At 46.6% G+C, this 27906-nt stretch overlaps 1 protein-coding gene across 4 annotated transcripts in view; it reads right to left on the bottom strand.

Moving 5' to 3' along the window:
* Positions 1-27906, bottom strand: part of WDR7 (WD repeat domain 7) — a 1596127-nt gene that overhangs the window by 93516 nt on the left and 1474705 nt on the right. For all 4 annotated transcript variants that reach the window (XM_085630124.1, XM_085630134.1, XM_085630121.1 and 1 more), the window contains one exon: positions 3431-3535. In XM_085630124.1, the coding sequence (XP_085486250.1) occupies positions 3431-3535 (105 nt within the window). The remainder of the gene's footprint in view (positions 1-3430; positions 3536-27906) is intronic.

Below are 27906 nucleotides of genomic sequence, written 5' to 3'. Positions count from 1 at the left end.
CCTTGTAGTGAGGTATGGGGGAACAAACTTGAGAGGCGGTGGGCCAGTGAGCAGGGAACCATCCTCTCAGTGATACTCGCCATTGTTTTCGTAACTTAGCCCGAATAACTGTGCAGTGTTGGACATGCCCAATCATGTGCATCATGTCAGCTCCAAGTACCCACATCGCGGGCACACCACATCCTCCCTGTGGAAGTATCTGTTAATGTGATCAGGGGTAAAATATGCCCGGTGTAGGATGTAGAAATTAATTAGCCTAAAGTGGGAGTTTCTCAATACCTTAGGGTTCCAGGCTAGGGTGTTCTCCCAGTCCTTGTCATCTATAGGGGTACCCATGTCTGCTGTCCAGCGGTCCCTCAATGCAATCAGCGGTTGTAGAGTATTGCCTCCTATCGATTTGTAGAGGCATGTAACCGCTTTGATTTTACCTCCCACTGTGCCAATATATCTGCAAGCATTGTGATGTTTGGGTTCTGAGGTACCCGTCCTCCAATGGTGTCGGAGGGCAGCCGTCACCGCCCTATGAAAGAAAACGTGACCTTTGGGAAGGTTCAATCCTGCCCTGAAATCTTCAAACGGGAGAAGCTCCCCCTCTCTGCTTGGATCCAGTCCCCAAATACCCCTCCACTGTGCGGCAGTCATAGGGAGGTCTGGAGAATAAGGGACCCAGCTTTGCATTTTCTGGAGACATCGTCTCCAGCAGCGCTTCACCACTTGAAGCTCACCGGTTCACTCAGCCGTGATCCCACCCACTTTCAGAAGTAGAATCTGTAGCAGTACGTCCAGTTCTGGCACAAATGGTCCAATCTCACGATCCTGATTCTGTCGCCCCACAAGCCATTGTATGAACCACTGTAGCTGTCCTGCTAAATAATACCTCTCTAAGTCAGAAACCGCAGCCCCCCTTCACATGTCAGGCGCTTCAGCTTCACCAGAGCCACTTGCTTGCAGCCACTTTCCTAAATAAAGGACACTATGAGAGAGTCCAGCTCAGCCAACCGTGTCTATATAGGCAGCGCCATGAAGAAATACAGCAGCCGTGGGAGTGCCACCATCTTTAGAAGCAGTTCCTCCCAGACCATAGATTTTACTTATTTCATCGATAAAGAGCTGTACGAGCCTCTGTACCTTTGTTCAACCAATAAACGATCCTTACTTAAATTTACTTATTAAACAAAAACTGGTGCTTCCAGTATCTTTTTTTTATAAAAATTATACCAAACTGGTTTTGTCCAATGAATACTCATGTGCCAGGTTTTTAACTTGGTTTGATATCTATCTTTCTCTGTTTTTTTGATTTCATCTTGTGCTTTTACATTTCGAGTAAACAATAACATACATTTTTACAAAAAACTCAATGGTGCAAAATTGCAAACGCAAACAAGTGGGATAATGGTTAAAACAAAGTGACAGTACATTTTAAAAGTAGACATTTCATGTACAATGCAACATGGTTTCCTGCATTGCACACATCCAACATAGACATGTCTAAGCGAGAGACAGGATTTCATCTAATCATTCTCTGACCTCCATAGGACCTTTTACGACAGCATCATAAAAGCGTACGAGGACATTAGGGCAACAGGTCCTAATATTAAACTTGAGTTGGACATTTGAGCACAAATAATACTTGCCACACTTACAGGACTTATAATTCTATGTTGGATGTGTGCAATGCAGGAAACCACGTCGCATTGCACATGAAATGTCTAAATGTAAAATGTAATGTCACTTTATGTTTTAACCATTATCCCATTTATGTTTGCGTTTGCAATTTTGCGCCACTGCAGCTGAAGAAGGACCGGGTTGTGGTCCGACACCGTACGTGTCAGGTATTCCACGCCTTGGAACAGGGTATGGATGTCCGGGGGACATAAAAAAGTGTCCAGTCTGATATGTAGGTCGTGCACATGCGAAAAATAGTAGTCACGTACCATTCGGTGCATTCGTCTCCATGCATCTATTAGCCCCCATCTGCTCTGCCAGTTTGTGAAGGCTCTCGCTATGTGGTGCACAGGTGTGTCTTTAAGCGTGGGATGCGATCGGTCCATTAATGGGTCAGCTACGTAATTAAAGTCTCCTCCCAAGAACGTGGAATAGATTATGTAAAGTGCACGTTAGATTGGACAGAAAATAGCCCTGATCTATAGTGGGCCCATAAACATTCATTATTGCCACATCTCGGCCATCTAATCTACCCGTGACCACCACATACCGACCCTCCGGGTATACCTAGTCCCCTGTGAGTTTGAAGGGAACCCTAGCCCTGATCCAGATCATCACTCCTCAGGCATATGCAGAGTAAGAGGTGTAGTATGCCTGGTCCTGCCACCTGCGTTTTAAAGCACCCCCTTCAGAGCCAGTAGGAGTGTTTCTTGCAGAAGGGCAAAGAGGGGTCCTCTTTGCCCTTCTGCAAGAAACACTCCTACTGGTTCCCTTCCAACACACAGGGGATTAGGTATACCCGGAGGGTCGCCCGTTCATGTAGGAGAATATTTCATAGCGTTTGCACATAGTATGCATCCCCATATTGTTCCATGTGAGAATCTTGTATGTCAGATTATCTTTATCTGATTTTAATTGTTCAGGTGTCTTTTTGCTTATTAAACTTTTCTCTATTTTTATAATTTGGTGTGGGCATTTTATATTTATTTTTGTTTTCTTGACATTTAAATTGTAAGCACTGCTTGAACTTAGAGAACATTTCAAGATTCAATTTGGGAGGGATGAGGTATCATAAATGTAGATATTGCTAAGACTGCAATCGTATGAATAGAAACACTAAAAACAAATGATAATAACAACAAATGATGCCCAGTCCAAGATCTGTCATTCAAAGACCCCATCTCTTATCAATGACTAGAAGAACGTCTGCAAATACGCCTAGCCAAGGAACAGGGCAAGCTGTTTTTTCGGTCCCAAAATAAACTCTTACACGTCTCTCACAGTTCGCATCTTCTTTTCCACATCACCCATTTATGTACATATGGTATAAGATGCCTTGTTGCTAATATAGAAGTCCGTTTAATACTTCCTGTGCAATAAAACCACGGTGAACTCAACCATACATTGGGGTGAGCATCCAGACGGACATGTATACCTGCGCTAACAATTCCAAAGATTAGAAGTCACATGTCATAACTTGACCCGTGCTTTCTTCATCATGACATCTTTATTGAGGGTGTATCACAGCTGGTATGCAAAGTCAGATGTGAATGACGCCAGGCTAATGCCAGTACACTTCATTGTGTCCTAACCACACTGCCAAGACTCTAGCAACTTATAAACAGTGTGCTCAATATACTTTGGGCTTTTTTGGCCTACATAAAATGCTCAGACATGAGCATAATATGCCAAAAAGGAAGCCACGATATTAAGCGCAATACATAATTTCAACCTAATATCTGTTTAACCAGTTGAATCCTCTTACCTGCCAAAATGAAATATGGCTGTCTGTGTTCGAGTAAGTAGCCAGATACCGCCCATCTGGGGCAAAGCTCACTGATGTGATCGGCCCCTTATGTCCATGGATATTCTGGAAATAAAACAAAGCACCAGTCATTAACAAGCTCCGGCAAACGCTTCTAGCAGATCGCGCAGTAGGGACAACACATGTACTCAAATGTATTATGAAGGTCATAGAGAAACAAATCATAGCCGCAGACATACATCTCCAGGATCAGCATCACAAGGAGTCCAACTCTGTGTTTGCTACAAAAGGACAGGTTTTGGAACATGGAGGAAGGTGCTCTGGTTACATATAGCTTCAGATTACCTTTACAGACTTGGGTTAAGCCAGGGTTGGTCTCCAGAGTTCAGAGGTATTGCTCAGAACCTGCAGGGGTATACTAAGCAAAGGTTACCTAGAGGGTGAAGAATGCTTACAGGCACAGCAAATCCCTCACACAAACATTAATCCCACGGTAGAGTTTCGAGACTATCTGTGCAGTGTTTCTTTCTTCTGCTACATTTTCTTCGAACGATTTAGCGCGCTCCTTGACACAAGATGCAGGAGGATCCTTGTGAGGTTCTAAAAACAGCTCAAGGTGGCTAATTTCAGAGCTTTCTTTGCAAATTTGGAGTACTGGGTATGCACAAGAGTAACTCTAGAAGTTCATCAAACAGATGCAAAAAACGTTTGTGTTTGTAATTGTACTGAGTGGGAGCAACCCACAAACTCGGACAGGTAGTTTTGAAACTGAGGAGGATTTAAAATTGGGAAACTGCCACAGGGCTACTGTGAGGAAATACAAGAACTGTCCCAAAATCCTCAGCAATTCAACAATGCAAAAAGCCTGTTTTAGTACAAGATAAATCTGAGCAACCTGATTAAAAATACAACGCTTAGTTTCTGTGTAGCCCCAGACACGTCTGAGCAAGTGGTGTTCTGAAACAGTCTTGCAGTACGAGAAATCGGGTAGACTTCAATGTATCGGAACTGTGACTTAGGTGTATGGCTTGATGCGAGCCGGGGCTCACCAACGATGGTCAAAGCTGTCTTTGCTCTACAGCCTCAGAGGATATCTCAACAACTGTCTGCTTTGATCATGTTAATGATGCAGTGACGCACTATGATACAATGGCATTATCAATTGATTCCCACCTATAGGATCCATTCACGCGAGAGAGATCACAGTTTTGAGCTAAGCAACTGTCGTTATAATAGATCTTTCATAGATTAAATTTTCCCTCACAAGAATCTATCTCCATATTCGGATGGTACAATCTTGACAAAAACCCATGCGCTTTTTTTCTGAGAATACATTTTGTTACTTCACAGACCATAATTTGTAGGCCAGGAGATCTGCTGTTTTGTGGCATTCAATTTGACTCCAGTCGTTTCTTCACGCAGCGATTGCCCTGCCACTGTAGCATGTTCTTTTGGTGCCTTTTAGGGCAGTGTTAGGGAGCGGGAGAGGATGTTTTTGATAATAGTGAGAATCTGCATATGAGGATTACGTGAGAATCATAGCTTTCGTGCACATCGGTGTCTGAAACTGCAGCACATCTGTTCCGGTATGTGAGTGTGTGCATGGAGGGCACTAACGCATTTTAGCCTTGGTGCTGTTCATGCATTCCCTTCACATAGTGCCACATACATGCTCAAAGCAACGTATTAAACCTTCCTCACACACTATCTGCTGGCCCCCTCTGCGGTTCTTGCTCTCATTCGAACTGGATTAATTACAAGCTGTCTCTCTGGCCGTTCATCCTTCTGCTCGGTCTGATGTTTGCGCCTCTGATGAGCGACTGCATTTCTATTTCCACGTTAAAATATAGTCTGATTTTAGAGAAATTGTGCTTTGAGATGAGCCGGCTGCACCGGTGGTCCCAATCCATAGTGTTTTCAAATGATGTGACATGCCTTCAATGGATGCCATTAAAGTCTATGGACAATGAATTGTTTTTAGTGATTTGTAATTCAATACTCTTTTCCAGTGGGGAAGAAGAGTGTGACAGAGAAGAACAACAGACTGAGAGCAGCAGAGACATTTCAAAAGTGGTGCTGGTGGAGGAAGGTGAGGGCAGCGAGGTACAATATCTTCTAGAGTAGGAATTTAAGTGTCTCTGTACGAGTGCTAGGAGCTATATAGAAAAATATAACTGTAAGGACCGGAAAAAAAGAACATGTTACTTTCCTTGTTGCTGGAAAATGCCTCTTTTTGCATGATCACTCCCATTTTTACTATACTGAGCCTGCAGTTTTTTAGGTCGAGCCTGTACCAGCGCAAATGCGCTGCTCTGGCGAGACTTTTAGTAAGGGGCTTTCAAAAGGTCACCCCACACTCGTGCGTGTGTTTTGTTTTTGTACAGAGGCTATTGGGCTTTGCGTGCGTCTTTCTAAGAAAGACAGCACGCAATTGGGCAAAGACGGGTGCATGTCCCGCCTTTGCTCCGCCCATGGCCTATTGCTTGCGGTTACCTGCACAGGCACCATCTGTTTTGAATTATCGTGCCCAGACCCGCGCGCGATAATTCAAAACAGATGTCTCGCTGTGGCGCACGAACCACTCGCGTGCTTGTTGATTTGTGCAGGTCTGTTTGCCGTTGCTGCATCACAGTAGGCGAGTTTTGCTGGCACCGCCCAGTTGCCGGTGCGTGCCTGGGCGGTGGTGTTGTGATGTGTATGATTGATCAGATCTGCTCTTGCTGTCTTATGGTGTCTGTTCATCACATTCGAAAGTAGTTGTGGTGCTTTGCTGGCAGCTGTGCAGCCTGGCCGGATTCACCAGGCTCGAATGCAGACCTGGATGCTTGGTTCTTCTCAGTGGTCTATTAATTGTTCTCAGACATTTGTGGGGCAGCTGGATGTGTGATTGGTGGACCTCAGCATGGTGGAAAGTCCCAGCACTATGAGGCGGCGTCTCGAGTCTTTGTGGCATCATTCAGTAAATCCTGCCTCGGGGGCACTGTGGGTCTCTCGGGAGGGGCCTACGGGGAGACAGTTTGTCACTAAAAGTGAAGCTCGTTATGAACCCTTGTCAACAGAGGGTTACCACTGCAGACTTGACGCGCACAAGCAGATTCAGTTTTCTTTATACAGTGTGTCTGTCCATTCAGCCTTTCATCCTTCTGAGGTCGATAAAATGAGTACTATTGAGTTTGGTATCAATAATAATTTTTTATTCAGCGCCAAGATACCTTTCTGGGAACGTGCACTTTGCACACGTCATGTTATGCTATTTTCGCTGTGATACGGACCCCCCCCTCCAAAAAATGAGACCGGATGCCGTGCCACAGAGGTTCAGAGAGGAGCCCCGCTGTGACCCAAAAGAATCTTTCGATGAGTGAGTTCAGGCGATAGATAGCTTTCTAAAGCAGGAAAAACAAAGCCGTGTGCGGCAAGTCTGCAGACATCTGTTGGACGGCATTGCAGGTACAATAATAACACAGCAAACACACTCCCGGGAGTGTCCGGGTTCTTTCGCTGTTGGTTAAATATTAAATGCATCGGATCCACTGGGTGACAGGGTTGGGGAGCGCCTGTACGTGCACTGAATGAAATGTGGCTCTTTTATTACTTCCTTTTTTGCTGTTCCCCCGGTGCGGTGTGGTATGATGGTGGCGGGGTGTGAGGAGTTAGGGACACTCCCCTTTGCTTTTGACTAGTGCAGGTTAGTTGAACTGTGCACGCGCAGTTTATATCAGGAGTTGACGCCCCCACTTTTCAAGGTTGGGAGCTTGAACCCTCGGCCGCATTTCACTGCACCTGTGGTGGTCTCAAAGGCTGTGGGCCTTTCTCAGGTGTTCTCTGCTTGCGTTTCCGTTCTGTGTCTTCATAGCTTCCGGTTTGCATGCTTTTTTGGCATTTAATGTTAGTCTCCGAAAGCCATCATTTGTGTGTGTATATCTTGATCTGTCTCTTTCTGTTCCACGCCTCTGTCTCTTTCTCTTCTAATCCATTGCTGCCTCTCACACCTATGGTGGTGTCTGTCAGTGCTGCTTATACTAAGTGCCTCTATTGTTCTGCCTGCCCATTACTATTCCTCGTGTTCCACTGCGGCAGAGAATAGGCCTGGGCTCTGAAATAGGACACGTTAGCAAATCAGTAGCTAAACAAGCATTGGCATAGTCAATAGGTCTCGCCTTTGGGACCTTATAAGTGTTTAGTTATCCAGCACAATATCCTTGGTGCACCAATATCAAGTGCTGCATGGCTAAACACTTATATGGTCCCAAAGGCGAGACCTATTGGCTATGCCAATGCTTCTTTTTATTCTGTGTACTGGAACTCTGCTACCCAGACCCCAGTGTATGTGCTCTGATCCCTAAAATCTGAGGAAATTGGCTATACTCCTGATTGACATATATAACTTACCTATAAGTCCATAGTATATAGTACAACATGCACTCAAAGCATGTAAGTTAAGTGTCACTAGTGGACTGCAGGACATATTGTGCCACTACTTTAGTGACAAAGGAAAATATGACTGCAGGCCTGCCACCAGTAACCCGGCTATCACCCCTTAGGTGCCCAAAAGATAGAGTGCATGGTATTTAAATGTAAGACATTTACACATTTAATGTTCAACATGTCATTACAGTGAAAAGGCCTAAAAAGCAGCGTTAGCTGTTCCATCGGATAATATAGGGTGTCAATATGAAAATGAAATAATGTTATCGCCATCTAGGAACCAGATGAAAAGCCTATTCTTAGATTTGTTTTTAAAATATTTATTATATTTATTACAAATCCAATTAATTTGTAAAGTCGGATTTGTAAAAAAATATTTTGCTTAAGGTACTTTTAAAAAGTAATCTTTTACCCGTCTTAAGCCTCTATAATCCCACTTGCATGACCTGCCAACTGTCAACCAGGCGCTGACTAGCTCCTTGATAAGGTGTGAATTGGCTCCCAGGGCTGAGACAAAGGGCCCGGGAGGTGTCCTTTGACATGATGACCATCTGGACAGTGAATAGGAACTTAATTATCTTCAAAGTGGCCTGCATTGTCACAGTCAGATGTAGCTCACACCTGGGCCCGTCCTCTCTATTTTCCTTCTAGCAAGCCAGGCACCATGCCAGGGGAAGATGAGCTTACCCCAAAACCAGGTTAAAGTGCCCATGGGGGGCATGGGGTTCTTTTTTCCGATTTTTTCTGCCACTGGTTTTAGGCAGAGGGGGAACTGTGGGATTGTTTGTAGTAGGGTACACACTAACCGCTGCAAAAGCGGGTTGGGTTACTCATGGGAACTTTTTTCTACTGATCAGGAAAGGGCCAGGAGTCGCACACTCTCACAGGCTTGTGCGAGACATAAATGTGGCACCCCTGTGCATCCTCTTCTGAACACAACTGGACCTGTGGAAGACAGAAGGAGGACGACACCTGATGTAGGGACCATAGAGGAGAACCCTAAGGGTTTGACAGCTCCCACGTGTACCCAGGACTGAGAACTGGACTCCACGGGTCAGCTAGCTGAGCTCCAGTTAATCTACAGGAACACAAAAGCTGGAAGGAGCCCACTTTCCTGGACGAGCCCAGTTGACCAGTTTCAACTGGACCTGCCCTGAACCATGCTGGTGACTTCTTTTGAAGTGAGCGCTAACCCCCAAGTGTTGTTCCTGATGTCCTAGAACCCTTGACCGGTGTCAAGAGTGTACTCCTTCTGCCTAACCTTAAAAGCTGGGACTCAGAAATATTTTGAAGACTTTTTGCCTGGAGAGCTGTCATGGAACTGGGGCCAACTTGCAGCCGATCTGTCGAGGGTGCATCGCTGCTGAGTCTAACTTTGCCGCATCTCCATCTACGTTTTTATCCACTGCAGCAAATCTGATTTTCAGCAATGTTGAAAACTCTTTGGCTACAGCATGTAGCCTTGCCCGCTGAGGAAATCCGACTTCCAGAGAAGAAGAGTCTAAGGGCCAGATGTACGACCGTTTATAGGGGTCGCAAAGGGGCATTTGGCCCGTTTGCGACCGCAAAAACAGATGCGCAGTGTACTAACCCTATTTTGTGAGTCGCTAATCTAGTAGCGATTCGCAAAATAAGGTTACCGACTCGCTATTAGGAAGGGGCGTGCCAAGAGCGTCCCTTCCTAATACCAAGTGCAAATGGCATGTATAAGTGTTTTGTAAACGTATTTGCGGTCACAAAAAACTCGCAGTTTACCACCTACTTCAAGTAGGTGGTATACCATTCGCAAACGGGAAGGGGTCCCCAGGGGACCCCTTCACCTTTGTGAATGGGTGCGCAGATATTTTTCAAGAACAGGCAGTGGTCCCAGGGACCACTGCCGGTCTTTAAAAAATGAAACTGAAAAGTTACATTTTTCTTTTTTAAATGCATCAAGTTTTCCTTTAAAGAAAACGGGCTGCATAAATTTTTTTTAAAAACTGCTTTATTGACAAAGCAGTCCCAGACATGGTGGTCTGCTGACCCCAGCAGGTCACCATCCCTGGGAGTGCTAGCCATTCCCAAAGGGGTCGCAAATTGCGACAGCCTCATTAATATTTATGAGGCATGCAATTTGCGAATCCATTCGGAATCTCAAATAGTGTTTGAGACACTGTTGCACATTGAATTTTGCGACTTGCAATTTGTCACAATTTGCGAGTTGCAAAATTCAATGGTCATACATCTGGCCTTAAGTTCAGAGTTAGAAATCTTCACTGGGCCCGATGCTGAGTAGCATCCGATTGATGTCGACAACTTACTGAGTGCAAACTCCAGACTTTTCCCACTCTGAGCTTTTCTCACCTTCAATGACGGCTTCACTTAGACACTGTTGTTCGTCAACTCATTGTAGGAAAGCCCATCTTCGGATCCAGCCTGAAGCCATGCCCCACTGACAACTCTACCTTCTCTAAAAATTTCTTAGTTCGAAGTTAACTCTTTGATTAGAACCAACCGGGTCCTTGTATCCGAACCACGCTCCATCGCGGTCTGCCTTAACACTAACCTTTATCCCGTTCTAGCACGACCAACTGCCTACCTTTGGCGCTTTGAGGTGTTATTTTTATCTAAAATGTAATACATTTAAATCTCTAGTTCCCCTTACTATATGTTTGACGTTTTGGTGTCATTATGTTAATTAAAATATTCTCTATTGTTAGAAATTGGACTGGGATTTTTTTTGTGTTGTGTTTTTAACTGCTTTGGTTCTAAATGCTTTACACATTTTCTTAAGATAAGCCTGTCTGCTCTGTCACCATAGAGACCTAACAAGAATAGTGACATTATTACTTGTGGTAGAATACCATACATCCCAACTAATAATCCACTTTCTCTCACTAATCCAGTGTACAGGTCAACACTCTGAGATGGTGTTAGAAGGGCTTCAAGTGTAAGGCACTGCAAAAAGGCACGGATTCTACTATCTAATGATATTCTGCCAAAAGTTAAGGATGAGCATCAATATAGAGTTAAGGTGCTTAATAACATGCAAATGCCTGAAAATATTGTGAACATGTGAACTGAGAAGAAGAGGCAAAGTGTTATTTAGGAAGAGTGTGCTGGGGTCAGGCTGGACATTGATTCATGAAGAAAGGACAAAGCCCTCTACCACCGCATCAGCATAAGGATGGTGATGTCCAAGCATTGAACTTCATGACTGAACAGGAGGTGCCCACAGAACTATCGGTGGGTAGGAAACACTTCTCACGAGTTAGAACAACAATAGGTAGGAGAGTCAGATTGCGAGTCTTCAGCGTTGCCAAGTTTGGGGCAGACTAAGGGAACTTGTCAGCTCTAGGAAGTGGGTGGAATTTGCGAAATTCACTTTCGCAAACTATCGCGGAAATGTTAAAAATCTCCACAAACACGCGGAAATATCGCGAAGACGCAGAAGTTTTTTTCCCGCCCGTTTGCGGTATTATCTGCGTGATCGCGGCTCGCCAACTTACCCATGCGGTTGCTCACGGACGCAGCCATCTTGTTTTCACTTTTCCCGTCCGCTCGCGTTCGATATGACGTGCCCGGGTCCTCACGCTCTCGCTCGTGGTGGAGAATGACATGTTCGAGATCTCAAGCATCTCATACTCTCTCAGTGCATGATCGCGAGAAGAAAGACATGATCGGGCGACGAATGACGTGATCGTGCGACAAATGACGTTCATGCGGGCGCGAACTGTCGCGAGACAGATCAAATGGCTACCAACAATCCAACATCTCGTGGAGAACACGACCGGATCGGGAAAACTTGTCGGCGAACGCGGGGATTCAGGTAAGGCTATCGCGCGCACGCGAGAATGTATTTTTTACAGCGCGAGCAAGAAAACAATTTCTGGTAAGATGCGGATTGCGGAAATTTTGACATTTTCGCGCTCTCCGCGGAACGCAAAAATATCAAATTATCGCAATTTCCGCGAGCGGAACGGAATTTTCGCTCAGGCCTAGTCAGCTCAGCACTGATACAGAAAATGAGAGACGCTGCATGCCAAAAGAAAACAAAACACCAACGTCTTACCATTCCAGCCCTACTGCTGACCCATACAATCTCTTACTTTAGGACAAAACAAGGGTTCGGCTATATACGTTTTGAACATCACTGTACTGAAATGCATATTTTCGTTATGTTTCAAAATGGAAGAAGGCTATGATCGAAAGCCACCCTCACTGTGCTGTCCTGAAATCGAGCTGCAACTCTCTGACCACGAGGAAACAGCACATCTAACAGTCAAGCGGATGTGTGGGAAGCTACTAGCAGGAGTGACAGTTAAAAACATGCCAGCAACAATTAATATGTATGAAAGTGCACCCTAAGTGCAAGTTTATTAGACTCTAATTATGTTTCCTCTAGAACAGATTGCTGTTCAAGCAATGTACACTTCATAATGCTATTGTGGAAGCAGAGAAGTCTGGAACGGCTGTGAGAGAGACACGTAGGATGCATGTCCTCATATGCCACGCCCCTTCCATGTCCACACATGCTCAGTTATACAAGTCAAAATGACTCACTGGGTCTGAAGCCAAGGGCTCACCCAGAGCAAGAGCTCATCTACCTGAGAGCCCCAGCGGAATCTCCTACTTTCCAACTGAAGAAGGCTGCGTTACCCTTCCATTATGTTCCTGGGTGGGATGTGACCAGACAAATGCCTCATTATATTCAAATATATTTCCAGGTGAGAAGAGATTAATCTCAACAGACAGCTCACTTGGGAGGACCCTCTGCCATTGGGCGATAGGGAGAGGTAGTTTAATCATGGAGATCAGCAATCACTGGAGTTACCATCGTGATCAAAGACTCAGAACTCGGGGCTGTAGAGGCTTCAGTGATTTATTTGTGTTTGTAAAATATTTCAGTGCCCATCAGAGTTTGGCACTCGAACTGTGCCCTGGTGGTGCAAGCACCCCAGAGTGTATTTGGAGGTTTCTCATCATACAGGAGTCTTTTCCTAAAGCAATCAAGAGGAGCCAGAGCCAATCACTGCAAAGAAGTACCAGGCCCAGACCAACTATACTCTCTGTAATGTATCCTTGGCAACCCCAAGAGGGGTGGGAGTCCTCTCCGTAGACACCACCACTGGTAGCTAATTATCACACAGCTAACACTAGTCTGAACATTTTGTGGCTTGTTCTCTGGAGCTATAGAGCAGAGGATGTTTACTTCATCAAAAAAAAAATCACACATTTTCCCTGGAAATGTATTCGAGTATCTATGCCTTATCAGACTACTACCAAGTTGGGCACTCTCCTTTTATCATAAAGCAGCAGTTCTCTGAACTAACCCTCACATTGGCAACACAGATCGTTCATGTGGCAAAACGTTAATTTAACCAAACATGTTTGCTCTGTACTTTCATTTTAAAATAAACCACTGTTAACCATTATGGGTCTGCCTTGCAATTTGGCTCACAGTAACGAAGACAAGTTGACTGAGAAGACCAAGAAAAGTCAATTTACAACTGAAACTTACATAATATCTATTTTAAGGCCTAGTGCCTATTTGATGCTGACTTTAGGCCACTCTTAGGCACAGAAGCGTCTGACCTAGAGCAAAGACCACACAATGGGCTTAGCTGATCTTATGGAAAGAGAACAGACCAACAAGAGCACATAATCTCACCAGGTCACCTCCATTGCAAAGAGCACATGAAGCACGTTGCACATGCAGCTGTATGCACAAGGTTCATTCAGACTAACATTTCAGTTATGGGAAAGAGCTATCATTCCCCAGGGCTTTACTTCCTGTGACCAATAGCACATGTTTTTTTGGCTGAGATGATTGTCCCACTCTAGGACACCATAGTTAAATGAACTGCTAGCCTGTAAGTCCACAGGCCAGATGACAGTTTCTTACTATATTCCGAGTATGGTTATGAAAAACACTGCTGTACTTATATATGCAACAACCAACACTTTGTCCATTCCAATCGTGAGCACTGTTGTTTGACTGTTCTATGAATGTTCTTGTGCACATAGCTCCATGTGGACACTTTAATAAAACTTGTAAACCCCCATCATTCAACTAAGGAGAAGGGGGCAAGAAGATCACGTATTGCTCTTCAAACACTAAACACGGCTATGTAGGATTTCTACAGGACAAGGGTCATACATATGTAGAGTAACATCCTTTCATCTACTGCTGTGGTCTCTCCTAAAAAGTGAACATCCAGCGTCCCTAATGCATATGTCTACTTTGAGGTAGGGAGTACCTTCTTTCAGTTCTCCATTTACATCATATGTGCTAACACTAACGAAGGGTAGATGTCTCCTGCTTGATGGAAAAGGTCATACTAAACACGTCCCAGTTTCAGCAGAAAGAAGAACACTTCTTTACCAAACTAACCATTGTTGAGCCCTGGCAGAGTGAGCACTTGCTGCCAGAAGATTGGGCCTGAGAGTAGGTTATAAAGGAGACAGTCCAAGTAGTAACTGGAGAAAACAAAAGAAAGCTGAGATGGGTGGCTTTAAGACCTCCAGGGATCAAGACACCCGTAACCTGAAACAGAATAACTCTTTAAATGCACAAAACTGTGCATGTTATGCCCCTGCAAACAAAGACATGGGCCAATTCAGTGTTAAAAGGTGTGAATAAACTGCACTCGCTGCATATAGTGTATCAGAAACCTAAAGACTCCAGTGCAAGGATTCACACCGAAGGCCTGAAACCTCTCAGAAGATGCTCCTTTCCTTCCTATCTCCACTTCATCCAGCTAGAGGGCCAGCACCAATACAAGGGGAAGAGGAGATATGGGCAGAGAAAGAGAGAATTAAAGAGAGCAAGAGCCAGCGAGAGTGACAGTCTTGGACAGAAAGCTACAAATAAAATAAGGAGATTGTGTACCTGTTAGACAAAGGTAGAAACACGAGTGGGTGATTGAGAATAAGACATTAGAAGCAGAAGATATCAACAGAAGGCAGACCAAAGTTATGGATGAGGTGGGATTGCTGCAGTGTAGATTGACAGCCCCTAAGGACTAAGCTTTACCCTTAAAGACCTGACCCCCAAGTCGTCATCTGAAAATAAAATTTTCAATGTGCAATGAAATACATCTCTGCAGTAGCACTGCCATTTAGCATAGTTGACTCTCCCACCTAGTTTTGATGGCAAAACAGCTGGAATTGTGGACGATGGTGCACCAATTAAAAATAAAGACAATAAGGTGTTTCTAATAGTCCAGCAACCCCATTTATTTAACGGGAGTACTTCTAGGCATTGGTATACCGCAGTACTGGTATGTTTTAATATTGTGGATAAAGTAGAAAGGACCATTCAAAGGTTAGCTGCTAAGAAATCAATAAGTAACTCTCGGTGCACACTGGGAGGAATTGCAACAGGCCTTGGGTTCTGAATTACTGCACCTTTATTCTCCAAGCAGAAAAAGACATCCTCAGAAGTTACTTTATTGACCACATGTATCTCTCAAACTTAGGAGGCAGCAGCTGGGCCAGTTGAAGGCTCTGCTCAACTGAAAATGATGGGTCAAGTACAAAGTGCCACAGAACTAACAAGTATTGCTATAATCCCAAGTCGGAAGGCTGGCTCAGTGAGCTAAACACAAACTACTGACATCTAATGTGATTTGTAGGTGACATGTTCGAATCCCAGCCAGTAACCTGAGTACTATGACACCGGCCTGATAACTTCAGTGCTTAGAAATATGGTACTAAGCACTATATAAAATACATTTTACAGATAAGTTCGTAAATCCTTTCAAATTCTGTTGAATGGAACGTATAGCTGCTCATAATCAGTCACACAACGTTTACATTTTAAAATTGTTTTAAAATTTCCACTCTTTCATACACATCTTGCAAAAACAGTCATTGACTCGATGGCCACGCAACTCGTATTTTTCAAAAGTCACCCATATGCTGCAGACCAGCTTCACACATAGCCTGGAAGAGACTCATAGTCTATGTTCAAGATAAATCTGGGGCTTGTAAGAGAGATAAACTGTGCAGTACGATGCTAAACAATTCAGGAAATTGTACCCAGAGCAGTCCATCAGGCCATCAATAGCATCGCTGTAATCTAATAATAGAGAAAACTAAAAGGCTAATCAACAAACAAATTCAGCATTAAGAACATCAAAATCATTAGCACTTAACAAGCAATTAATATCTGCTGATGAAAAATGTTACTGTAATACAAAGGTAAAAATCAATACTGGTACTTCGCTTGCTGCACTCCTCACCACAGACAATTTATCCAAATAACTGCATCCTTGAGAGAGGCAAATTGCTCTGATGTTTTAATTTATATTCTCCTCTGGTAAATGTCAAACCTTTCAAGCACAGATTCATTTGCAATGTCCCTGGCTTTTCAAATACTGTAGAGTACGGTATTTGATGCGCGGTAACATGATTTCCCTCATGGATAGGGGGCAAAGTGCCTTGCGGGTATATAAACGAATAAACACCCCCCACTAATCTCGACTTTTATTCTGTAGCCCCCAAAACCTTTCCTCATCCACTATTGAGCAATTCTTTACAACACGACCATGCCTCAACCAAATGCTAACTGAATATGCTCTCGGAAAAAAGACTGACTGGAACTTGCCTTTGAAAGGCTGGCTGCCCTGGCATCTAATTTATGTAGTTACATTAAAAATTGAGATCCGTGTCCCTGATGGTCAATTGGTGGGGTGGGGGGAGGCAAGAGATAAGGGGGCAGGTGCTACTAACCCTAGGTGTAGGAAAGTAGGATCTGCTTTCATTATCACCCCCACGTTTTGCTGGTGTCATTATGATTTACTGACTAGTCTGACTAGGATCCTGCTAATCAGGACCCCAGTCTCTGTGCCTCTTACCTCTTACCTAAATTGGACATGGTGAGTACTTGGGTACACTCTAGATTGTATAGTGGTGTACCCTTGTAAGTCCTTAGTATATGGTAATAAGGTACCCACGGCATAGGTACACCAGGGGTCTCCCATGGGCTGAAGCATGTATAATGCCACCCATGAGAGACCACTCAAATTGTGACTACAGGCCTGCCATTGCAGCCTGTGTACGCTGGTGCTAGCACTACTTAAGACAGATATGTTTCCTTATATCTGAGGTCACTGCACTTAAAACCTATAAGTCACCCCTAAGGCAGGCTTTTCCATCCTGAAGGCAAGGTGCTTGCTTCTGTGAGGGTGCCCCTGCATGAGCAGCACACCCCTACAACCTTCGGACTCCATTCTCTCGAGTTGTAAGTGCATAAGCCATTACGATACATAAAGTGGCCATACATCATTACACGATGACCATCTCTAAACTGGCTGTAACAAACCATGTCATGTTTGGTGTCAAACATGTTGGAATCCTACCCCCACACCATAAACGGTGTGGGAGGCATAATTGAGGCCCTCAGTGCTCCCGGTACCAGTCTTCTAGACCCGGACAGCAAACTATGGCTGCTGCCAACCAGAGACACGATTCTGCCCTCCTGTTGCTGAGCCAAGCTTGAGCAGGGGGAGGCAGGACAATAGGTATCCTGTCACAGGGAGGTGTGACCACCTCCCAGACAGGACTTAGTGTATTGGGACGGGGGGGGGGGGAGCTTGGCACATGACAGTGCCCCTAAGACTGCTTGAAGTGCACATTTGGTGCCCTCCTTCAAACTCCAGTTAAAACCAGTTCAGGGAGCCATTGGTTCTGCTCTGGCACAAAACTGGACAAAGGACACAGGAGTATTCTCCCCACAGTCCAGCCACTCCTCGGGGAGGGGCACCATAATCGTCCCAACCCTTTCCTTAGGGTACTTAAGGGCTTACCTGTGGGTGGGTCCCTAGAATCATCATGGGACAAGATTCAGATCCAACACCACTTCAACTTCGACTGCCTGGATACTCTAGCAATCACTGAATTTTGTGTTGTGTTAATCTAGACTGCAAATGGGAAGACTCCTGCTGCTCCTGGTCTCGTCATCCTGCAAGTCTGCTGCAAAGTCTGTGCCTGTGCTTCATACAGGTTCTTCACAAGGCCGGTGGACATCGAAGACACCTGAAGGAATCTCCCTTGGAGTGAAGGAGTCACTACCCTGTATCTGCAGGCACCGCAACACAGCTGACCGGTCTGCCGTTCTTGAGCTCCTACCTACCGACTCAGCAACACAGGTGGTGGTTCTGCAACTCCCTCGAGGTCTGCGCTATCTTCCTAGCAAGTTGGAGGTCAGTATCCCTCGTCAGAACCACTGGAGCAGTACACCTGTGCACCGTGTCGACTTGCCGTTGCCAAGGCCTGTTGACTCTCTCCTCCAGAGATCTTCGGGCTCCAAGAAGCTCCAGCCTCAAGCATCTCCTGCAGCCAAGATCTTCGTCTGCAACGCATCCTTTGCACTGTGGGCCTTCATCCTTTGGCGAGCTGCTCGATGTCCTCTTGCGACTCCTGTGCCTCAGGCCTGTGGGTCATCTTGAGGGTCTTCTTTGGCTTCAGTGGGCTCCCCTAATTGTTCAGAGCCAGCTCTGACTTACCTGCTCGTGGTGCGTCACTTGGACTTTGCTGGTCCCGACACTGCACTTTTTTAGAAGACTAGGCTGTTTGCCACTGCCAAGGCTTGTTGGTGCCCCTGCCAGACACTGACCCCATGGCTCTCGACATCTAACGTGGGACACCTCGTGAAAGGCTCCTGGTCTTCCTCTGCATCGCCTGGTCTGTACAGCTGCAACTTCAAAGGCACAGTCAAACTCTCCTGCATCTCCAACATCGGTGGGCATTCGTCTTCAGTGACTCCTGGTCACTCCTGAGTGGCACAGACTCTGTCCCCTCTACTTGCAGGTACGTCTCATCTTGAATCCACCTTTGGGTTCCACTGGACACTTTCACCTTCTCTGCCAGCGGCATCTTTCCTGAAGTCCTCCATTGTGGTCTGTGGCGGTTTCCGACACCACTTCACACCTATACACCAGGCTCCCCTGTGGTGCAGGTGTCCTGGTTCCTGTGGTACCCACGGGCGGGGTGGCTCTCCAACCTTCAGTCTTCTATAAAATTGCGACTGCAACGTACCTATTGACTTCCATTGAGTACATGGATGTATTCTCACTCTGCACATGACCTCCGTGGGGCTCCTAGATACTCACCTTGGGTGGTTCCATGGGTACCCAACTCTTTTATGTCTTCTGGGTCCACGCTTGACTTGAGTCATGGTTCGCATTCCACTATTTTAGTATATGGTTTGGTCTCCCCCGGGAGACCCCTGTGTATTCTGTGCTATTTACGAATTCTATTGACAAAGTATTGTGTGTATGGTGTTAATATCTCCGTGTAGGAGAGACTACATTGTGTTAGTGAGTGTTAATAATAAATACATCTTTTTTATAACTACACTGTTTTTTTCCACTTAACTCATACCATAAGATTGAGTGCTGGTAAAACAAGCTGCTTTACACTCCTTCTGGACTAAGCCCGAAGGCTGCCTTCCACAGCTACCACTAAGAGAGCTTTCTACGGTTTTCTAAGACCACTAAAATCAACATAAGGGTTGTCTAGATTAGTGCAGGGTTCTACACTTACATAAGTGAGAACCATATACTAAGCCAGCCTCTCACACTGGGTTTGCCCTTTGGTGAACCGGACCTGTTTTCTGCTGCTCCTAGTCCCAGGTGTCATCAAGGACACCGCAGAACAGAAAGAGGGCCAGGTGCTCACTGTATATTCCCTAGCCATTCAATGGTAAATAAAGGGCTAATGAGGGGCAAAAGTCGAGAAATAAGGTAAATTCTAGACTGAAAACTATGGTCAAAGTGTACACAACGCCACTTCCTGGGTTGCCAGCATTTTGGTGACCAGAGAGCTATTTTTATGTTAGTTATTAATACATGAGTTACGGTGAGGCCTTTTTTTCACAAACACCACCTATTTATTTTACTTTACTTTTATGACGCTTCTTAATCTTTCAATGCACTTGTGCTCTGTAATAAGGGTAGACAATCTTAAATATTTTCTATGTTTTAGGCCTCTAGACTTCACAGAGATCATTGCTTTTGGACTACTGTGTAGCAATCGTGCAACTTCGACTACATTGCGGTGGAAAGAGCAAGGCCTCGGCTATGGCACAAAGTATATTCAAGCACCCGAATGAGCTGGTGCTTGAATACTAAAACCTACGGCAAGAACCCAATGAAGGATCTCAGAAGATGTCACATAGCAGCTGGGGGACATGGGCAGGAGATATACAAGGGGAAGAGTTCCGGCCAACTCCCTGCAAACTCATCTGCAACCAAACTTAAGGCTTGGATCTTCTGCATGATCCATCAGTCCCTGGAGCAAGCGCGCCTTCAAAAATAAAGAAAACCCTGAACTATAGAGAAGCCTAGGATGAGGAATGAACAACGACTGAAGCTTCGAAATCCTTTGGGAATGTTTCTGTTTTCTAGGAGTCTCTCCATTGTACAATCCTAATACGGTTAGATGTACAGCGGGAAGTAGACGGGAATCTAAAAAGTTGGCACAAGAAGACTGTGGTAAGAATCTAGTAATGCTTAAATGTATTAAATTAACAGTTTCAGCAGCAACAGTATCTCCAGCAACTAAAACTGCAAACTCGACAATATGGTGAGAAGGTGCTTGCTGAGAAGAATTTCCTTTTCAACAATATCCTAATTGTCAGACGCAATCCCCATCAGTTCACCTTCGCTCTGTAATTGTACACTTTACATCTCTAAGTGTTGGAACTCGCAGTGCAGGGAAGTAAAGGACACCTGCCTCCTATCGCAGACAGTGTAGGCACTTAAAAGGTACTAGTGAGAAGGAAAGCAAGCATTTGCAATGCAATAGGTCTCGCAATCGCGAGATTTTGAGTATTGGCATTGTAAATGACAATGCCTTTTATTTTTGTTTCAAAAACCTGCAATATTAAAAGGCATTGTTATTTGCAATACCAATAGGTCTAACTTTCTAAAATGCGAGACCTATTGCATTGCAAATGCCCGTTGGTGGGGTCTGGAAAGTTTCGCTGAACAGACCAGTAAACCTTTTTCCGGCCCTGAGAGCGGGTAATCCGAGACAAACCTTCTCAAGAGCACTGTGATCCCCAAGGGAGAAATTATTTTATTTTGTTTTACTCCCTTTTGGGAACAGCAGAGATGTATCACGGATTGCTCCAAAAGTGGCATACTGTTGCTCAGTTTAAAGTTACGCAGACGCCTAGAAAGATTTAGTCTGAAAACTATGGAGGAAAATCATTTTGGTCAGATCCTAAAACTGCAATATCTCTGATATTTTCCAACAGCACATGTGAGAATCATCAACTACTTAATTATGTTTAAGGAATTTCGAAAATAAACTGTACTTTTTTAAGGGATTAGGGGGAGCACAAAATGCACTCTTCATAAAATGTAGACAACTTTGGTGATATTAAGTAATTAAAGTATGTTTGCAGTAGAATATAGTTTGATACAAACATTTCCAAGCCAAGTGTGGGAGAAAAAAAAGTGACAATTCGTTTAAACATGTTGATAAACAGATTATTTACTAGTACTGATTTTTCTTTCAAAAATGTCACATTTAAACCAGTTTAAGCTGGTTTAATTTTTCTAGAGGGTCTTGGATGAGAGTGTGGAGATGATAATTCGCCAGAGGTTTAAAAAAAACAAAAAAACAACAATCACTGACTCTTTGACGCATTTTTACTAGAAACTGGTGAAGTGTTCTCTTAACAGACTGAGTACTGTTGCACTGGCTTTATCAGGCATCGAAGTGGATCAAAAAACAAGAAAAAAATTGAAAGGGGTCATATTTACCTCAAACGAAACGGAAAAGAGTCAGTTAAGTGGAGAATCCTAGATAATCACGTGTACAGAACAGCAAAGTGTACAGATGTAACGCCCTGAACGTCTCAGGATCGTTTAACAGACACGACAATGAGGACGCAACCACTTGTGAAGGGTTAGTTCTTTTAATGAAGGCAAATAAAATACAAAGAACAAACAAAAGTTATAGTCACTGGAATCCTCCAGGCTAAGTACGTTACCAGCCCACAGCACGGATGGTCCTAACCGTCCTCTGCATATACGCCGATCCCGGCGTATGCCAACAGAGGGCAGAAATGAAATGGCCGACAATGCCAATCGGTAGGCTGTGAGGGGCACGAAGAGTGTTGGGGAGAATCGAGGAGTCAGGGAAACACCCAGCCGGGGTCTCTACCTGAAGGGAGCAGCCGCTCAACCTCTTCCTCAGACTGCACCGGAACGCGGAGTCACCTCCTGGTGATGCGTCACCGATACCCCAATCACAAGCAAGAAGACTGAACCGAGAGCAGCCGCTCGATCGATCCTGTGGACTTCCGAGTCTGTAACGCGGCAAACACCTCCTGGTGTGCGTTACAGCTGGCAGTCCCTGTGTCTCTGGTCGGGCTGGGAGTTACGACTCCAACCAGCAACAGCGCCACTGCGCTTGGACTCAGCCGAGTCAAAAAGCGAAGCTCAATGGTTGACCGGTAGAGCTTCCGGGTCCTTCACAGGTGACGATGGGGCAAGACACGGCCCAGGGAGTAACGACTCGACCTACCTCCGTTCTTGCCTTACTGGAGCACCACTCCTGAACACTGCTCTTCACGAAGCAGGTACGTCGGTGTAAACACAATATCCGACAGCCTTGTACCTCCCGGTTCCTCCCTTTATAGGGCGTGTTTTCCTTGAGTTATGTAACAGCTCTCCTGTTTACATAAGGGCGTGTTTCCCTTGAGTTATGTAACAGCTCTCCTGTTTACATAAGGGCGTGTTTCCCTTGAGTTATGTAACAGCTCTCCTGTTTACATAAGGGCGTGTTTCCCTTGAGTTATGTAACAGCTCTCCTGTTTACATAAGGGCGTGTTTCCCTTGTATGACAGGAATTCTTGACAGTACATCCTCCCTCTCAGCGGCTCCCCACGGGTCCAGCGCTGGCAGGAAAACGCCGATGGAACAAGGAGACCAAGCGCGGAGCATGAACCCCTTCAGCCGGTTCCCATGAATGCTCCTCCGGGCCATAGCCTTTCCACGCAACCAGGTACCACAGCTTCCCCCTGCGCCATTTGGACGCCCGTATGCCCGACACTTCATACTCCACCTCCGACTCCACGCATACCGGCCTAGGTGTCCCAGACGGCTTGGAGGGTGCTGGTTTGAGCAATGATACATGAAAGACAGGGTGTATCCGCAATGACTGGGGCAAGCACACCTTCACGTTCACGGGACCCATACACTTGGTAATTCGATAGGGGCCCATGTACTTGGGATGGAACACACTGTTCTTTCGAAACCTCATGTTTCTTGTGGATATCCAGACGTAGTCTCCAGTGCGGTACAGTGGCCCGGGCCTTCTCTTCCTATCTGCCGCAGCCTTGTATCTTCTCTTGGCCTCTATTAGGACAGCCCTTGAGCGCATCAACGTGTCTTTTATGTGTGCCACCCTGTCCGCTGTGGCGGGAATCCTGTCCTCTCTGAACGGATGTAGAAATGGCAAGAACCTGGGATGTTGGCCATAGTTGCTATAGAACGGAGATGACTGTGTGGAGCTGTGAGTGGCGTTGTTATAGGCTATCTCTGCAACCCATAGCAAGTCGACCCATTCTTCCCTGCCCTGGTCCACAAAACATCGCAGATACTGTTTGAGCGTTTGGTTCAGGCGCTCGGTTTGGCCGTCCGTTTGAGGGTGGTAGCTGGTGGACAGGGCGGTCTTAACATGCAGCGCAGTGCACCAAGTCTTCCAGAATTGCGCAGTAAACTGCGACCCCCGGTCCGACACGATCACCCCAGGTAATCCATGCAGTCGTACCACATTCTTTAGGAGTAGTGACGCCAATTCCCCGGCCGTAGGGACTCTCTTGCAGGGGATGAAGTGCCCCATTTTCGTCAAGTAATCCACCACCACCAGTATTGCCGTCATCCCCTGGTCTACCGGTAGGCCCACCACGAAGTCCAGTGATATGCTATCCCATGGTCTATCCGGGGTCGGAAGTGGATGTAAGAGCCCTTGGGTTCGGCCATGGTCGGCCTTCATGGTAGCACACGTAGGACACTCCTGTCCCCACCTCCTGACATCCACTCTCATGGTTGGCCACCAGAAATGCCGTCCCATGCTAGCCACCGTTTTTTCAAAGCCCAAATGACCTGCGCATGGAGAGTCATGGCACCAGATGAATGCTTGTTTCCTTAGCCTAGGCGTGGGTATCAATAGGCACCTGCCCTTCAGGGGTATCCCGTCCTTCAGCTGCCATTCTCTGTGACTGAGGAGCCACCTCCGCCATGCGAATGACCTGATCCCTCTCTTTATTCCCCTCAGGAAAGTATCCGGTTGGATAACCCCCAATACCATCCTCGGGGAAATGATGGAACGCTCGGTTGCAGGCAATGGTTCCTTAACTGCAGATTGACGGGACAGGGCGTCCGCCTTCCGGTTTTCCGTCCCCGGCCGATATGTGATGCGGAAGTTGAACCCCGCAAAGAAGATCATCCACCGCAGCTGCCTGGGAGAAAGGTGTCTAGTGGCCGTCATGAACTGTAGGTTCCGATGGTCCGTGTACACCGATACCACATGTCTTGCCCCCATCAACCAATGCCTCCATTCGGTGAAGGCGTCCTTGATTGCGAGAAGCTCCTTCTCCGCAATATGGTAGTTGCGTTCGGCGTCGTTGAGTTTGCGGGACATGTACGCAACGGGATGAAGCACCCCTGTGTCGTGGTTGCGTTGGGACAAGATAGCCCCCAGCGCCACATCCGATGCGTCCGCTTCCACCACGTAGGGGAGATCCGGATCGGGGTGAGCCAACACCGGCGCCTTACCAAAGGCGCTTTTCAGGGCCTCAAAGGCTTTGTTCGCTTCAGGGGACCAGACAAACTCCTTGGACTTCCTCAGTAGCTGTGTGATTGGGGCCACCACTCCTGAAAATCCATCTATAAACCGCCTGTAAAAGTTGGCGAAGCCAATGAAACTTTGGACGTCCTTCACGCTTTGGGGCACTGGCCATTCTTTCACCGCCTTGATCTTTCGTTCTGCCATCTCCTGTCCCTCTGGACTCAGCATCACTCCGAGGAATTCCACGGATGTGACGTGGAAGTCACACTTGCTGAGTTTACAAAACAGCATGTTTTCCCTCAGCTTTTGGAGCACAGCTTTGACGTGGTGTACGTGCTCCTCCACACTGGACGAATAGATGAGGATGTCGTCGATATATACGACCACGTAGATATCCAACTCCTCTCTGAATACCTCATTCAAAAAGTACTGAAAGGCTGCCGGGGCGTTGCACAGACCGAACGGCATGACGAGGTACTCAAAAAGGCCGAACCTGGTCTTAAAGGCGGTCTTCCACTCGTCTCCGTCCCTCATGCGCACCAGATGGTATGCCCCTTTCAAATCCAACTTGGTGTAGATACGAGCTTTCTTGACCTGTTCCAGAAGTACACTGATAAGAGGCAAGGGGTACCGATTTTTTATGGTTATCGCATTCAATGCCCTAAAGTCCACACAGGCTCTCAGCTCCCCATTAGCCTTCGGGATGAAGAAGAGTGGCGAGGCAGCCGGAGACTTGGACGGGCGGATGAATCCTAGCCTGAGGAGTTTATCCAGGTACCCCCGGAGATGCACGTTTTCAGGCTCCGTCAGGGCATACAGCCTGCCGCTGGGAACGCTGGCCCCTGGCACCAGGTCGATCTGGCAGTCAAACTGTCTATGTGGTGGTAGCACTTCCGCCTTCACCTCATCAAATACATCCTCAAAACTGTGATAAGCCTGGGGGAGAGCCACATCTTTTTCTGCCGCTGTAGCCACCGTCTGACTCCCGCTCTCATCTGCGTCAAGAGATTCCGTTCTTATTCCACAATGCAGGATGCAATACGGTGACGTCATTTCGATGCGATGTGTTGGCCAATCCACAAAGGGGTTGTGTTTCTGTAGCCACGGCAATCCCAATATGACGCCATATTGGGGCGCTCGGATGATGTTAAAATCGATTTGTTCCAAATGGTTCCTCCCATATCTCATCGGAAGGACCCCTGTGTGCTGTCCGATGGGCCCCGTCACCAATCGCCTTCCGTCTACCGCATAGACGTCTTCGGGTACTGCTTTGGGAAGAAGCACTAGCCCTAGCCTGCATGCCTCGTTGTGGTCCATAAACATGCCAGTGGCCCCTGAATCCACCATGGCCACAACGGGTATCCACTGGTCATGCACTCCCACGTGCACCGTGATAAACAGGTGTCGTTGTCCCTTAGTGACCGAGTTGGAAAGTGAAGGGATGGATGAGTGACTCCGAGATGCCCCTTCTCTGGTCTTGGAGTCCTCTAGTTTTCCGCCGGTATGTCCACCACGGCTGTTACCGACCGGTTGGCCCGATAACGTGACGTCTTCGGTTTGGCAGGGCATTCACGTACGTAGTGGCCTTTTTTGCCACAATATAGGCACAATCCTTGTTTACGGCGTGACTCTTTCTCCGTGGCTGTGAGGCTCGCTCGTATTGCGCTGATGTCCATGGGTTCTCCCTTGGATGCGGTGGAAGTTTCAGGACTTCCCACCGTCACATAGGATGGAAGGGATTTTCCTTTTCTCCCATGATCCCCCTTTCTTTCACTTAGCCTATGTTCCAGCCGTAATACCAGGTTGATAAGGCCCTCACATGTCTTGGGTTGAGGGTCAATATGAGCCACGGCGTCCTTGAGCTCATCGCACAGCCCTTGATGGAAGAGCGCCGTCTGTTTAGCAACAGGCCACTTGGTTTCCGCAACCAGCCTTCGGAACGCGTTGAGATACTGCACCAGGTCATTGGATCCCTGTCTCAACTCAAGCATTTCACGGTCCGCCGTGTACGAGTCAGCCCTTCTGTCGAATACCTTCAGGAATTCCTCGCGAAAAGCACCCCAATCACATAAGAGGGGGTCGTCCCTGCTCACCAGAGGTACGGCCCATTGTGCCGCGTTTCCAGCCAAATAGGATATAAGGAAAGCCACACGAGCCTGACTCGTGGGGAACGCCTTTGGTTTGCACGATAAATGTAGCGCCACTTGTGTGAGGAATACCTGCACTGTGTTAGGATCCCCACTGTACCTCTCTGGTGTTGCCAAGGGGATGGCTACCGGCATTTCCACTACTACCGCAGGGGTCTGGTTCGTGAGGGAGGTGCTGGGCGTGATCGGGTCCAATTGGATAGCATCCAGTCTGGCTTTTACATCGGCTGTTTCTTGCCTAGAGGCAGCCACTTCAACTTGCATGGCCGCTAAAGCAGCCAGCACATTATCAAGTGTTGCCATGTCTGTTATCGACCGGGAGACAGTTAGTGTTATTAAGGTCGGATATTTTGTAACGCCCTGAACGTCTCAGGATCGTTTAACAGACACGACAATGAGGACGCAACCACTTGTGAAGGGTTAGTTCTTTTAATGAAGGCAAATAAAATACAAAGAACAAACAAAAGTTATAGTCACTGGAATCCTCCAGGCTAAGTACGTTACCAGCCCACAGCACGGATGGTCCTAACCGTCCTCTGCATATACGCCGATCCCGGCGTATGCCAACAGAGGGCAGAAATGAAATGGCCGACAATGCCAATCGGTAGGCTGTGAGGGGCACGAAGAGTGTTGGGGAGAATCGAGGAGTCAGGGAAACACCCAGCCGGGGTCTCTACCTGAAGGGAGCAGCCGCTCAACCTCTTCCTCAGACTGCACCGGAACGCGGAGTCACCTCCTGGTGATGCGTCACCGATACCCCAATCACAAGCAAGAAGACTGAACCGAGAGCAGCCGCTCGATCGATCCTGTGGACTTCCGAGTCTGTAACGCGGCAAACACCTCCTGGTGTGCGTTACAGCTGGCAGTCCCTGTGTCTCTGGTCGGGCTGGGAGTTACGACTCCAACCAGCAACAGCGCCACTGCGCTTGGACTCAGCCGAGTCAAAAAGCGAAGCTCAATGGTTGACCGGTAGAGCTTCCGGGTCCTTCACAGGTGACGATGGGGCAAGACACGGCCCAGGGAGTAACGACTCGACCTACCTCCGTTCTTGCCTTACTGGAGCACCACTCCTGAACACTGCTCTTCACGAAGCAGGTACGTCGGTGTAAACAC

The sequence above is a fragment of the Triturus cristatus genome, chromosome 2_1 (assembly GCF_964204655.1).
Source record: "Triturus cristatus chromosome 2_1, aTriCri1.1, whole genome shotgun sequence".
NCBI classification, from domain to species: domain Eukaryota; kingdom Metazoa; phylum Chordata; class Amphibia; order Caudata; family Salamandridae; genus Triturus; species Triturus cristatus.
The sequence above is the reverse complement of the archived record's forward strand: the minus strand, read 5'-3'. Positions and strand labels throughout refer to the sequence as shown.